Source organism: Pygoscelis adeliae, unplaced genomic scaffold, assembly GCF_000699105.1.
Source record: "Pygoscelis adeliae isolate BGI_AS28 unplaced genomic scaffold, ASM69910v1 Scaffold216, whole genome shotgun sequence".
NCBI classification, from domain to species: domain Eukaryota; kingdom Metazoa; phylum Chordata; class Aves; order Sphenisciformes; family Spheniscidae; genus Pygoscelis; species Pygoscelis adeliae.
Window position 1 is genome coordinate 3,034,464 of NW_008825073.1, and position 16,299 is coordinate 3,050,762.

General features: G+C 37.1%; 1 protein-coding gene across 1 annotated transcript in view; it reads right to left on the reverse strand.

Moving 5' to 3' along the window:
* LOC103919189 (connector enhancer of kinase suppressor of ras 2-like) overlaps nt 1-16,299 on the reverse strand; it is a 211,679-nt gene that overhangs the window by 101,762 nt on the left and 93,618 nt on the right. Inside the window, exons 3-5 of the mRNA XM_009326655.1 lie at nt 10,394-10,596; nt 8,962-9,049; nt 1,324-1,365 (exon numbers count right to left, since the gene is read on the reverse strand). Of these exons, the coding sequence (XP_009324930.1) occupies nt 1,324-1,365; nt 8,962-9,049; nt 10,394-10,596 (333 nt within the window). The remainder of the gene's footprint in view (nt 1-1,323; nt 1,366-8,961; nt 9,050-10,393; nt 10,597-16,299) is intronic.

Below are 16,299 nucleotides of genomic sequence, written 5' to 3' on the forward strand. Positions count from 1 at the left end.
TTTCTAGAAGTCATATGCAGTTAGAATTGTGGGTTAAAAGATGTGTATATATGTATGTGTGTATATATATATACACACTCCAAATCCCAGAAGATTTCAGGTGCTTTTAGAAGTTCTTTTCAGAATCAGGTTTGCAATAGTAAGCTTTTTCTGCAAGTCACTGCATGCTTTCTGAATTTAACAGCACATCAATGTTTTACGCCAAATTTTTAATCCCCGCTGGAAGCAGAGTATGTGTAAAAGGCTTTTTTTTAAAAAAAAAAAAGGAAAAAAAAAAGTCAGGCACTTGGTTAGAGCCTGTCAAAAGCTTATCTGAACTTGTAAATCCTTTGAGATTTCCCTTTAACCATAGGTTTTAACTTTATCTCAGTGTCAGTACAAGTTTTCTGTGCCAGTACCAGGAAAATATAAAGTATTTGAACTTAAAGGCCAATATCTAATCGATAACTTTCTATAAGATTCTTCCATTCCCCTTCATCATTAGATGTTTTTGAGTACTGAAGGCACAAAGTGCTCAGTCTGACAACCAGTGAAGTTAGTAATGCATGAGGTCTGATGGATCCATTGCTGGAATTCCACACCAGCAATCCTAGTAAGAGTATTACAGTAGTAAGAGTACCGTGAAGCTTCTAAAACAATCTAAGAACTTTAATTATGTATTTGTAATTAACTGTAGGTATAACAGAGAGCATTACTCCAGGGAACTATGTGAAAGGGGAGAGTGAGAGGGAGTATCTGACCTTGTCTGCTAAAATAAACGGGCATAAGTTAGGGAATAGCAGAAAAAAGCTGATTCTTAAGCCTTAAACTTGAAAGACTTCCAATTTAGGAAAGAGTAAAAAGGCTTGGTAGGAACGGTTCTTAAGCGAATGACACCATCTTCCATAAGCCTCCAATCTTCAGAGAAACTGGAAACAGTATCTTAGGTGAAAAAAATATTTTATTAATATTGTTTGGGTAGAGTCCTTGCATTTCATTACATTGATGCAAAAAAAGACATTCTGGAGTGTTAAATCTAGAGTACTGTCATTAAACTGGCTGGTAGGAGGCACAACTAACTTGCACTAAGTCAGTTCCAGGGGGTCACAAAACATGTAAGCTGATATTTCTCTCTTGCTGGTCTTGAAAATAAATTTTAACTTTTTAACTTTTTGATCTTATTTATGAAAACTTTAACTTTTAGCAACTGATATAATTCATCAGAAGTTGTGTCAAATAGTAAGGAACTTTATTTTCCTATGGCACCTTTAATTTTTTTTAAAATCATTTAAGTGGATGGGGTAGGATTAGAGAATACCAAAGCAGAATACTTAGATTACTTACCACATGAAGAATTTTATTTTCTGTTTCATACACTGTACAATCCTGTAGTAAAATAAAACAAAAACAATTAATGCACATTATTTTAAGTTTCCTATTAAGAAAGAAAAGAATGCTTTATGCTGATAACTCTCTCTTACACAAGTACCTGTAAAGACAAATAATCTCTTGAGTTTTGTCATGTCCAAAAGGTTACTTTACAATCTTATGAAACTTGACTTCTCTTGTGGCTGGTTAACCTCAGGGATCTATTCTTCCCTTTACAGTCATGAAACTCTCGTGCTCAATACTAGCAACAATATAAACCTAAGGCAGAGGGGACAGATTCATGATAGTGAGAAAAAAGTAGTTGAATATAATTAATCCAGCATGTCAGAAATTCAATGATGCGCAGAGCGAGAGATACATTGCCTAGCCTTAAATCAGGCAGAATGTTTGCTAGCTGTTCTGCAAGTTGTGTGGGGTGCAAACAGTTGTGTCAGACCTACCATTAGGTAGATTGTGTTACTACAAAGCATGGGAAGGAAGAGCAAACAGAGAATATTTTGACAACAGGTACAATGCTGATGTTAAACGTGGTGTGTCCACGATGTCAGTTTGGTTCACTCCATCTTTTGCTTCAAGGCCCTGACTGTCTACACCATCCACAAAGGACAGGAAGCAGCAGTGGTCCCATATCTTGAGAGAAGTCACATAACTGCTCCAGGTTTGGACTTTGGAAGGCACAAGTCACACCAAAAAAGGATGAGAAAGGACACGGGCTTGCTCATGTTGAGCACCGGTCCAGGGATATCCAGGGGGTTTTACTGCCTTAAGGCCTCCCAAAGAACAACTCCATCCCAGCTTTCCATCACACAACATTGCTGTTAAGGAATTTAAAGTAGGCCTGAAAAACAACATTCCTGATCAACCTCTTTATTTGCTTAAGACTTGTAACTTCTAGAGCAGTCATTTTCCTATTTTAGTTATCATTTTAAGAATAATAAGTCTTATCACTACATAACTTAAGAGTCATTACTCCCTTAACTTGCATTTTGATTTAGTGGTATTACAGTGGCTAGAATATTACTTTTCCTTCATGAAACAATGCATACAAATTTCTAGAAGAGATCTACTGCCTTTTAATGTTTTGAAGATTTCCTCAGTACAATCTTCTACAAAGCAAGACACAGTCATGGCAAGACAATATTTAACCCTTTCCTACAGGAGAGGGCCCAAGTGCACTGAGGCAGCTCTATCCCACCCTTCTCCTGCCAGTCAGCACTCCCAGTCACCACACGGGCTCTCAAGCTATATTTTACCAAAACATACAATTAAAAGGAAAATACAGGAAACTCAAGTTTGCCACGCAGAGTGAGATTAGAATAGACTCCCCAAAAAACTTTGTCACCTCTGAGGCCAGCCGCAGCGAGGGCCGCAGCCCCCACGGCCAGGCTCCCTCTGCCCCCAGCCCCAGAGTTCCAGAACCTTCCACCACTCGCCCGAGGGAGGCAGCCCACCACACTCCTACACGGTGAGCACCGGCCTGTGACACCTACCTGACGTCAAAGGGGTGCTTTTCTGTAACAAAATCTGAGGAGGAAATATTTCTGATGTATCCCAGCATCTCCCTGCGTTCAAGGAGACTGACCCCCTGACCCTGTGGCTGGCGGGAGTCCCAGAGCCCTGTGAGGGAGGGAATGAAGAGTCCGCCACAAAACATACTGAGGGCCAGGCAGGGTGGGATCCTCACCTCGCCAGGGGCCTCGTTTATCATAGGAATCTTGTTTATAATGCACTGATTATTTACATTTAAGGGAATTAATGGTTAATAACAGAAAAAAGTATGTTGGGAAATTGCTAAATACTTCTCCAAATGCTATGTCACATTGGAAAAAACTTTCTACAAAGCAAGATAAGGATTTCAGGACATATTTTTAAGGATGAGGATATGACAGGTAAAAAACCTGTCTTGTTTATTTGTCTTTTTTCCTTGAAGAAGTTTTTAAGTAAAATTTAACTTACTGATATATCTAAAAGATCCCCTCAAGTAACTTAAGATTCCCTATAGTTCTCAAGATTTCCTCTTTCCTGGATCTTAATATGTTAGCAATAACAGTTAATTGCTTTAAAATTCCCATGAAATAATTCCAACATCCTCACTCCATTTACTCTAGAAGTAGATTAGCTATATGATCAGCTTAGGCTGTGGTACTCTCTGTGAGAGAAATATGCGCTGGCAGATCTCTGCTCCTCTTGTCCGGCAGCTCAAATCCTTGGCTCTGTCCCATCCACTGAGGCCGTGTCCAGCTCTTGAACCTTCTTCCTCGGGTGCTGCTTTGAGGACCCTGGCCCTCAGCCCATCTGAGGCTGCTGCAGAGCAGCTTTAGCCTGTCTGAGCCACTCAGCCCTGGGTACAGGCCTGGAGAACAGGTAACTGTCACACCCTCAACTCTAAGGGTCACGTTTATTTTGGAGGATTGGCATTTTTGTGGAGAAATTAATTTCTAAGTGAATGCAGTTTAAAAAATATTGTTACAGAATAAGAAAGTTAAAATCAGAAGATTGTCAGTGCCAAGGAACACAGAGAAGAATTTATATTAGCATTTCATGGTCAAGTATCCCTTTGATGTTTCTTCTGTATTCATACTGTTATTTTCTACAGCACAAAAGAAGAATTCAATTAGTCAGTTTGGTTGGCAATGCCCAAGGCATTTTCTCCTACAAGTTTTACACACTTCAAACAGCACATCCACCATCTCCTTTTAACCCTACAATTACCAAGAGAACAAAATGATCACAGCAAGGCTTACAGCTTGACTTCAGAGATAATGCTCCTTTTTAAATTATTCCTTTAATTTCTGTGCTAGAACTACAATATGAGCTTCACTCTGAACAAACTTAATTACTTCAGGTCAAAAACTAGAGGGTTTATGTATAGTAAAACTGAAATTTTACTGTTTTGTAGAGCAGAATTAATGTTAGCTGTACTTATGTTGCACATTCAAGATTACATTAGCATTAAAAATGTTAATGGCTTTGGGATTCCTTCCAAAATAGATGCATATTGACTTTTTTTTAAATACATCAGACTAGTTTAACTGAGAGGTTAAAATTACTTGCAATATTATTCTAAAATATTAAGATATGTAGGTCACAATATTCTTCTGATTTGTTTTTCTCTGATACATAGCAATGCACTAGCGATCTCATAAAAAAAAAAAATCTTCCAGGACTAACATTTATAGAATTTTGATCTATTTTTCTTAGAAAATAAATAACAGTTATAGTGATATTCTTTCTACATCCTCCATAAGCAAGACGACATGTTAATTTTTTTTTCTTAGAGTTTAAAAACCTCTTAAATTAATAGCTGCATTCTATTTCCCCTCTGTAAAATGGTAAAATACAGGAATTATAAAAATAGCCACAGCAGCAGTATTACATACAAGCCAGCTTCTGCACTATCCAGAACATCCTACCTTTCAAAGGTACGGTACAGCTTCATAACTCTGACAAAGTAAAACAGCATTCTTTCGAATATTCATAAAGAGGAAAGGTCAGTATGACTTGTGCTCACCCACACTATATTCATAATTCTAGTTTATAATTCCAAAAGAAAAAAATGCAAGTACTACTGAAATTTGCAGATACCATAAAGAATGTTTTATGACAAGTCCTGAGGACAGTTAACTAACACATAAAAAGACTAATACATGTAAAATATTTAGTTCATTAACTTAGTACAATAAAACAGCACAAGTCAACTACTGAAAAGAAACAGAGACCCTATGAAGGAGCAGCTCAGAAGAGAACTTATAACCTTGTGTTGTTTGCCAGTTGAATACCATTTCCCAATATAACACTGCAGTGAAGACCTACTGCAATCTTTGAAAGGTGGATATGACAAAATTATATTTAAATGTATATTGCTTCGATACATAAAATCAAACACTTCCTGAATTCATACATTAAAAAGAATGAGATTGCATTGAAATTAGGCAAATATACACCAGTATATTACATTAAAGTAACTTATTTTACTTGGTTTAATTAAGGTGAAGACATGATCATAATCTATATTTATAAAACAGTGAACAGATGTTTGATAACAAAGTTCTTTAGAAAATGCAAGCAAAATAAGATTAAGGGGCTGAAAGCTGAAGTCTGCAAAGTTCAACCTGAAAATAACACCCACATTTTTAATGGCAGTTGCTGAATCACAGAATAATTCAGGTGGAAGGGACCTCTGGAGGTTATCTAGTCCAACCACCTGTTCAGAGGACGGCTAATTTAAAAGTTAGACCAGGTACAGGCAACTACTAAGAATCAACAATTTCATCAATTGCAGGATGAACTAGATAGCTTTAAAACACATATGCTTCATCCTAAACGCAAAGTATTTGACTAAAACCAGAGTAAAGATCTGTGATATGGTCTCTGAATTTACCCCAGTGAGGTTAATTAACATTAATAAAGGGGAGAACAAGCAACATTTGTTTGGCTTTTGTTGGAAAAAAATTAGCCAGAGCTGTGTTGACATTCTTTGGTAAGATACAGACAAAATTTTTGTTTAGAGGTTGTTTGTTCATGCAGTTTAATGCATGTATCAAAAGCATCTAGCACAGGTTTAAACATCTTTGACATAATCAGGAAAAAAAAAATAAAAATCAGAAAACCAACTTCCAGTAGAACTAGTGAACTCTTTCTACTCAATGAAAAATTAACCAATGGCTACATTTTACGAACCAAATTCCAAACCTATTCTTCCACAGTTATTGCAGTTATATTTCCCCCAGGGTAGCCTTGGCACTATAGCATGACCAAATCGAAATTAAGTTAGTCTGGTGGGGATTCATTTTCAGAGCAAAAATGAGAGCTAGTCTACTTGAAGTATAGCTAGAACTATACTTCAAAATGAAGTCCACAGAGAGCTCAAACATTTGCAATACTCTGACCTAACATGCTTTTTTTGCACATTATCATCAACACATTTTGATGGGACATTGCACCTCAAACTCAGGATGTTTCTGCAGCTTTCTGCATAATGCTATTTTTTTGTAGTTTCCCTACTTATTTTAGTGGAGGTGAGATAGTGAGGGATAAGAAAACGGAGTAGAATAAAGTACATTCCCAAGCATAAATGGACAGGTATAATCCTTCTCTAAAACTAAAGAATAAAGATCAATGTTCTTATAACCAGTATGAGAAGATACTATTTACAGATAAACAAGTGACTGCTTATTCATTGTAACATTTACATGGTATGTAAATAATAATACCCCACATTGCAGTTCATCTGTTTGGTGTGATCTCATCTTCACACTCACACAGAGAAAGAATATGACCTAAAAGCTAAAAAAGCTACTTCCTGATTAGATCTCAGAGTATGTCACTCAGATACATACAGTGCATCCTAGCAAGAAGATTCATAAGCAGTGTCTATACTAAACTAAGGTTACATAGTAATGCCCCCTATTTAGAAGGAAGTTTACCTTGAGTGGCAGCTGTAAGTTATGCATGCTTGAACACAAAGCATGTTCATTTTGCACAAAATAAGTCTTCAGATTGAAGACATTCCTCACTTAATGTGCCAAATGCATAGCCTCGATGGCTACTTTCGCACTGACTAAATTAGATATCTAAAATTTATATCATTAATAAAACAGGAAGTATCTGAAAGTATCTGAGATCTAGGTTTCTATTAGTTATGCCTTTCAATTCATAGTTTAGCCTACAGTTAAGACTGCAATTCTAGTTTAGGTGAGACATTTCTGCATTCACACATTAAGATCAATTTTCCTCAGATTTAGTAACAGCAAAACTGTCTCCCTGTGAATGATCTTGTTTTACCTACTCTTTCTGGTGCTAAGTTTAATACACTGTAAAAAGATCTTAATAGATGACTATCAAACAACCCAGATTTGACAATAAGATAAGGAAAAGACAAAACTTAATTTGTAACTCACCCGAAGAACCAACTAAACATTTTTCATCTTGGAATATCTTGGAGTTTATGCTAAAAGATAGATTGTTTTCAAGTTGTCAAAAGGAGGACAGCTTTGGGAGTGAAGTGGAGTAGAAGAATTGAAAAAAAAAAACAACCCCAAACTATTGCTGGCAGAGGAGAACTGAATTTGACCTGCCAAAAGCAGTGAATGAATGACAGAAATTGAGAGAACAATTCAAAATTATACTATTTTCACCTAAACCACGGGGAAAAATCAAACTCACACAAAGTACAGCATCAGCTGAAGGGCAGAATCAGAACCTGAACTTTTTATGCTGTAGAGAAGTTAATTTTGCTTAGTCTGTAAATCAAAAATAGCCTAGTGCTATAAACACCTTGTAAGAGAAATCTTAATAAAGATACATGAATAATTAAATGCCTACATAGGAATTTTTAAAGCAAGAAAAGAGAAAAAGGATCTTTTTTCCCCCCTGCAAAAATGCATAAAGGACAAAATTTCTAAAAGGAATAAAGCTGAACATTATAAATGAAGGATAATGGTACAAAATACAAAGACTCATATTTATCAGCCTTAGTTCTTTTTTTTTCCCCCAAGAATTAAAATGAAATTGAAGGGGGGGGGGGGGGGGGGGGGGGGGGGGGGGTGGGAGTGAGCGAGTGGCTGTGTGGTACTATTCCAGGAAGCCTTTTAAATTAAATGAGTTCTGTGATTGGTCTACTGTGAGGTTACGTGGAAAACTGTGCCAGCACAGGACAGAGGCAGGCAATGGAGCCCTGTATATTGGAGGCAGGGCCAGTTTAAGATGCTTACAAAACTGCAGCTTTAGCTAAGCTTTCTTCTTGCTTTCCCTCCTATAGTACTTTCATCTTTCTCTCTCCAGATATTCCAACAACATTATTTTGTCTCATCAATATTTTTATCCACTCAGAAGAGAAGCTCACTGTAAATATTTGTAAAACTAATTTCCACTCAGTCTTTCTGTCCACTGCCCAGTCCACTTCCAGTCTTTCTGTACCTGTGTGTCACCTCAGGGGCAGACACTGTCAGAGACTATTATTATTTGTATATTATGTAGCACTACAGACCAGATAAAATTAATTTTATGTACCTGTGGACTGTACTATATTACAATTACATAATGAGTGTCAGTGGTGATACTACTACTACCACCCTTACTTGTTCCATATTTGGTTTGTTTAACGTTATGAATATTTCATGTTTATCACTAAACAACTTTCATGTAACTGGCTCTCCTTCAAGTGAAGAAGCTACAGTACAGTTTCTGGATATATTTGCGTGTATTGTAAGAACTTGTCCCTGAAAGATTTTTTATCATTAATACTTTAATCTGTAATAAACTGTTAGCAGTAGTTAAGCTGTTTCCAATTGTGGCTTTGTTCTTTTGTTTAACACTTGCATGGTGGTAGATAACCTAACGTGAAATTGTCTACTCAAAAGCAAAGTGGATTATTTTTAACTCCACGCTGTCCTTCAATCTATCCAGGCATATGAGGATAACCAAAGTCCAAAAATCTTCCTGCCACTCCCAGAGAAAGAGACTATGCAAAGAACAGAGAGGTAATGCTAAAACAATTTTTCTGGTGAAGTAAAAGCTTAGTAATGTTTTTACTATTGCAATTTTTAAGCAACAGTATGAAGAGGACTCAGAGTGGAAGACAACCAGTCCTACCTGTTGCACAATGGTTGTTAGTTCCAGGCACAGTTGAACAATGTTGTTTTTCAGCAGTGAGTATTCTGTCACGCTGACAAATGGAGACCTGTGGAAAAAGGAAGGATATGTTTATACAGCGTTAAGGATTCTAGCTCCTGTTTACAGTATCAGCAGATATATGCAATATAGAGATCAGTTCTACACCACAGAAATGCGACACACATAATCATGACAAGCTTCAGCAGCAAGTTACACAACTGTTGTAAAATATGCCTTTGAAACAAGAAACAATGTAGGCAGAAGGATATAAACTGGATTTTGGCCAGAACATCAGAAGTTCTCGTTCTTGTGTAAAGTGGAAATAGGAGCTTCCAAATAACTGTAAGTAGTCCAGATTTCCTTTGTATGGCTCATTAAAAAGGCAGAATTTCTAGTAGGAAATGACTCTTCAGCAGCAGTTAGCACCTTAATTCAGAGAGCAAAGTAGTGCTTACTTAGTCATTAACAGCTTCCTGCACGCTCGGGTTTTCTTCAGGCTTTCCGAATTCTAGCTGAATCTGACCCTGTTTGAATTTACAAGAACTGACAAGGTCATAGCCCAAGAGAATATGACTGCTGGCATTAGGTTAGGAAGATGTCACCAGGATTATACAAATCCTGTAAAGGAGGGTCATTCACTCTCACTGTGATTTCTAAGGTGCCATTTATACATCCAAGAGCATTCAGATTTAAGATAAAGCTATCCGTTGCTATAAGCCCAAAGAAAGAGAAACAAAACATAAATGCTCTGATGCTATTTTATGTTTTGGTTTCTGTCTTTCCACAGTGAAAATTTTAACTACATTTATTCAGAGAGATACTTTTAATCAAATTCTCAATTTGTAAATGAAAAAAAGACAACAGTGGTTGACTGTTGAGCATTAACCAACACCACAACTGTAACCAACATCAATCCTACTCTTGATAAAAACTCTAATAAGAAAATTTAATTTTCAGACCAAGCAAGTACTAGAATTTATTTTGAATATTCTTAATTGATTTGCTCAACTCCAGCTTTTTTGTGTCTTTTTGATGGCTGAAGGACAGTTCAAACTCCACAATCTTTTCTTCCTTACCCTTCTTTCTGAAATTACCGATGACATTACCACTTGTGGCAGCGAGATGTCAACTTGGAATAGCACAAAAGTATTCATTTTGCACAAAATACTACTAGACTGAAAATAATCTGGAAAAGTAACTAGAGAAAACTTTAACACCCTCCTGAGAGACAAGGGTACTACATTTTTGCCTCCAATATTTGAGAAATTTGCAAAACAAAATTTAGAGCCAGAATTCCAGAACTGCCATTTTAATATTAGAATAAAAAAGTACAAGAGAAAAAGAAAGAACAAATACAAAACAACCCAAAGAATTATTCTCATGCATAAAGGATCAAGGAATAGTAAATTACCTGTCCAGCCAGGCTAGTAAGTTCTTGGCAGCACCAATCAGGTCAACTACAGAGGTAAGGAAATCATTTGGCAGTCGTCTGGAGGCCCTGCCATCATAATGGCCACTCCTCCTTCTACCCGTTATAAAGTTCTGAAGATTTTTGGCTGAGGCATTCAGCTTGTGAGACAGAGTTCTCAGGTTTTCGGTCTCCAATCCATAATTCTGAGGGGAAAGAAGATGATACACAATTAAGTGAAATAGTGTGTCGTCAGTTATGTGAACAAAACTATGAGGTTAAACATTCTGAATGGTATTGGCTGAAAGGATAGGATAGTTACGGACGCCTGGTGTTAGACTAAGCAACAGGTTACTTTGTTTAGAACATACAGGATGCATCCATCCTGTTAGCACAACAACCTCAGCTGTCATCAACACTTACAATGCTACAGTCCCCAAACCCATTGGTCCAACTAAGTCACTGAGGGGAAGGCAAAAAGAATCCCCATATGCTGGGTCTCAAGGTCCTTCCCATTTTCAAAAAGTGAAGATGAGTCAGTCCACTATCCCCTACTTGCTATGGTTCAGTGTTAACCAGCCTTTAACAGATAACAGAGGTGTATCTGTTACCTCTGAGAGCAGGTCTTTAGCAGTCCCACTGCACTGGATCTCACTCAGATTTGTGTTAGTCCCTCTACTAACTTGTAATAACCTAGCCTTAGCAGAACTTCCCTTTCACTTATGCTGTGAATAAGATATAAAATTTTATATGACCTTGGTGACAGCCTTTTACAGGAAAATTCCTTCCTGATCCCTGCTATTGTTGGTGAGCAGCTGTCCCATATGTAATGCAATATGGGAACAGTCAAATCAGGTCAGAGCAAAGACGTGGTACTCCTGTTTCCAATGACCGCGTAGGGAAGAATCTGAGCACAAAGAAGGCATGTAGTAAGAGCTGTTAATGGTTCAGAGACTTCAGCCAGTGACAGTGTCTTCATATTTAACAGTTCTTAATGCATTTTATTCCACTGTTCTAATTCTGATGGCGGGAAGGGGGGGGCGGTTTGAATCTAAGTAAAGTTTTCTACACACAAGTCCCTTTTCCTTTTATCCACATTCCTTCATCCGTGTCTCTGTCCTTTTATCACCAAGCCAATTCCCCACTTAGACCCAGCTAACAAGCACAAAGATATCTCAGCTCATATACATTAAATAATTCACTCAAATTCACATAGAAAGTCTCAAACAGACTGAATTGAACCCAGATTTCTTGCTGCTACAACAGGATGTAGCATATGAAAGAATTTAATGGGCATTTAAACAAAATCAACATTCAGAGTATGAATTGATTGCCCACTATTAATTTCAACTATGCATATGTTACAGAGGAAGACTGATCATGAGTATCACATGTTAATTTTTTGCCTAAACTTCTTCCTCAAAACAGAGAATAAAGAACAACAAACACTACACAATGTCTTGACTAATACCAAGCTTATGAAACAGGATTGTATGGAAGTCAAACAAAATACAAACAAATGCTTGGTAAAGTTGTTTGGACCACTTACAGCTGGTACTTAGGACCATGCCTTCTCTGCCAGCCATTCTCCCTCTCAAAGTTCACTCTGAAAAATAAATCAAGCCCCCTGCCCTCCAGCTTGGAGGGCAACCTACAAGGAATGGAAACACTTTGCTCTTTTAGTTAGCGCACTGCAAAGAACTTAGATTTTAAAATAATTTTAGATACGAGGGGTGGAATTAGTTTCACTGTTACATACATATCATGCCTAAAGCATCACAATCAGTCAACAAGGTTTGGAAGCATCCAGTTTAAGATTGAATAGTGAAACAAATGAAAGTTACATTGGTTTAGCTACAGACAAGAACAATTCTCTTCATCTTTTTTCCAGAACAATTACTGTACAGTTGGCAACAGCATCACTAAAGTAAATCATTCTGTTTTGGAAAAGTTTAAAGTTAAAAAGCAAGTTGTATTTGATATTAGTATGCCATCTGTTTAATATTTGCAGCTAATCTTTCTCTTATTAAAGCACTGAAGGAATTCCCTCCCCTGCTCTATTTTTCTCTCAATTTCTACCTGTGCCAAGACGATGAGTAAGTGGATGTATTGGGATGCCTTTACCAGCTAGCAACCAGCTAGGCAATGCTTGGTTTCCCCTCAGAAAGAGTTTGAGTTTGCACACTCAACAACACATTACAAGGATGATGAACCAGATCCTCCTGTTTTTATTTCCAAGTCCAACCTTCCTTATCCCTGTGGAAACAAGCCAAAAATGTTTCTCCCAATAATTCATTATTGCATAAAAGCTCTGGAAACCTGTCAGTTTACTTTCAAAAGCCAAACAAGAAAGGAAACAGTTTGACCAGTGAATCTGTAAAAGCCAGTACACTTTTACCAGAGAGTAAATGCCTGAATTTTGAAGAAAGTATGCTAGATACTAGCAGTGTAATCAACTGGAGCAATCTGCCGAAGACATTGGAAAACACAGAGAATTGAACAGAAAATGTGTTTGAGGAAATCCACCTAGTGAGCAAGTTCTTTGTTTTATCTTAAAGTTTATTAACATGCCGATGGCAACCTCAATTAATATCAATATAAAATTTAAAATATAGCAAAGCATAGATAAAATATGTCCATAAAGATAATCAGGAGATGAAAGGAAATTTTTCAGCACAGTGAAAGTGCTGATGCAAGTTAGTGGGTTAGCTGAGACTTAGCAAGACACAATAAAGGGGAAAAGATAAAAATATTACAAAAACAACAGTGAATCAATATCTCTGTAGAAGACAGAGACATTGTATTGCTCTAAAGTTAAGCTTGCCTCAAATCCAAGATCTTCATTTTTAAATGAAACAACCATAACCAACTATAAATTGGGAAAAAGAATGGTTAAAAATAATCCTGAAAGTATTGCCACCAAGCACCTCATCCTAATTTACTGCACCACAGCTCACCTCGTGTCAGCTGCACAGGTTTCTCTCTCTACTGCCACCCCCCGCGCAATCTGTTTGCCAGGCTGAAGCTTGGATGCCATGAAGCCCCACAAGCCCCACTGTGGCAGCACATTAGAAAACTACTGAAGGAAGCTGTGGCCCCTTTCGGGCTTCCCCAGTCAGCAACCAATGTGACGGGATATCAAAGAGATTGTTCCAGAGGAGAAAAGAGCAAACAAGTGGGTACACACACAAATTTGAACCACATTGATTATGATTCAGTGAATGTGCTTGAAAGCACGGACGGAAGAGTTGCAGTTTAACATAATGAGTGAGTAGGTGGGTAGCCTTGTTCCGTATACATGACACTGCAAGTATCCAGATTTCTTCTAATTCCTGTAGGCATCTCATCTGCATGATGCTAACTGAGATAGTCTCAAAACTGCCAGACTAAATCATTATCGCAGCTACCACATCAGATTTCAGTTTTCACAGCCCTATATTCTGCTCTTACTGTGTTAAATACGTGCTGTTATTGTGAGACGCACCATAGAAATGATGCTCCTGAGCCTGTAAAATTCTATCTCCTGGCAGGTGATTTCTTTCTTGCACAGTAAATCCTTGATATAATTTCTGGTTTAAAAAGAAAGAAAACAAAAAAGAAAAAACCTCTAAAAGGGACAAGAAGGTGCCATTAGCATAGGCAGGTTTATGTTTCACATACTAAGAATAGGGGAAAAGAAACCAAGCAAGGTTTGCTCCATTCCCTGGTTTTGTTTCATGATGTTTAAGGCTGTCGCATAGTAATTTTTACCAAATTACTCTATTGGTAGACATGGACATACAGGTTTAGAGAACGAATACTGACACTATTAAAGCGACCCCAAACACTGTCTTTCTAGAAGAACTACACAGCTGTGCAGTTTCTCAAATTATCACGAAATCTGGATCATGAAACTGCCTAGTAGACTAAAGCCAGCTATACTCCATTTCTGTCAAACGGGCCTGACAGGTATATTGCAGAAAGGGTAACTGCTGGAAGAAAGGGCCAAAGTAGCAGCAAATCTTGAACACAGAAAGATGTGACTGGTAAATCTATTAAATGTTTACTTAAGCTTCTTCACATAAAAGCACTGTTCAAACAGTAAGAAATTCTGTGTATTCACTGAGTGTAATATATGATAGCATTATTACTTTCACATACACAAAAAAGTTACATGGAGATTATCTGATTTGTTCAGTGACAGACCGATTCAGTAGTATATTTTAGATTGGAGCTCAGCAATTCCTGAAGCCCTATTCAATGACAGGAGTCGGAAAGAAAGATTTCAAGAGGTAGAAATTAAACACAAATGTGAGATCAGAGCCGGTCAAGCTTATTACAGAAGAATATCATTAGCAATAACGCCAAGCTGAAGCTGTGCTTAAGGTGACGCTTGTTAGTGAGATGTACAACTGACAGGTTTAAGGATAAGCCTGCTTGCTGCCTGTAAAACACAGTTTTCAATTTCAGCAATTTCATTCTCTAATCCTTCGATTTTCAAACTATCAGTGAGAATTCCTCGCCACCCCCCTCGTTCCCCTCTCCTGTTCAGTTTGAGATGCCCGTTTCAGTGTTCCTAGTGATTAGGATTGTTGTAAGGCAGTGAGAGGGAAGAGCCAGGACAGATCACCTCCAGGGCTTTTGCAGTTGATAGGTTTTTTTGAAGCACAGAAGAAACAGGTGGCTGTTGTCAGAAGCGCTAGAATTCAGAAGACAGGAGAGAATACCCGGTTTTTTGAACAACCTGAAGTAGGCTCTTGTTTTTACTAGTGCAGAGTGGAAGATACTATGTAAGAGATACGTTGCTGAATATTCCCTGTAGTTAAAAATGCATACTGGAAATTGAAAAATAGGAAACCTGCATCCAAACAGATATTTCTTCCTTTTTATGTCATAAATCCAAAATGCAGAAATAGCTAAATACACTGTGACAATGAACCCCCCTGCTCTGTGTCTGTATCACAATTCCAGCTAAAAACTCTGCTTGTTTTGTACATACGTTCTGGTATGAAGTTCCATTTTTAAAAGACAGTGGGAAAATTGAGTACATTTTTTATCCATCCAACAATATAACACCTCTGTTTTTCACATATTCAAAGAAATGGAATGAAAAAAATCTTCCGTTCTGGCTTAGGGTGCTTTCATATCTTATTGTGTGTATGTAATAACATCACAAGTTAGTATTATATGCTAATAAAACTATCTGTGAAAATTTTAGCGACTAAGATATCCTAGGCCAAATTATTGTAGCAAACATTAAGATGAAAAATAACAAGTACAATGGAAAAAAAATGATAAGTGCTAATCAATTTTTTGTAAACACTAACACCTGAAGATCAAAAGCAGAGCAAGAAATACCTGCAATATAAGAAGAGTTTACTTCTGTGGAAAAAAACCCCAACATTATATACTTGAAGGTACTAATATAATGAAATTGTTTTGCTATAATGTGACGCACAGAGGTAAAAAAATGTATGCACATTGAAATTTATTTGACACAGAATATAATTTTAGCTAAATAGTTTATATTGCATAAGTAATGACTAACCTTAAAAACAAATTTATTTTTAATTATAGTAGTTTTTCTTGATGTTGTCATTCATGTAAGCAGTCAGTGTAATATATATGTATAAATACACGTATAAACACATAGATGCATATACAGCTTGTTCTGTAGGTGATATTTTAAGACTGTTACGATTTTCACTGAACTGTAAGGTTCAGAAAAATAAAAGTGTGGAGCACTAGATCTGACTGAGAAGGTTAAAGGAAAGAACCCTGACTGAAATTCAGGCACCTTGCATGAAATTCACCATGTTAAGGCATTTAAAATACTACAACCTACATATTGTGCTACACTTCCATTTTTATGTTTCATGCATAAGCTTAAAGAATCCCCACAATTTATCAGTATGGCTACTATGGTAGCC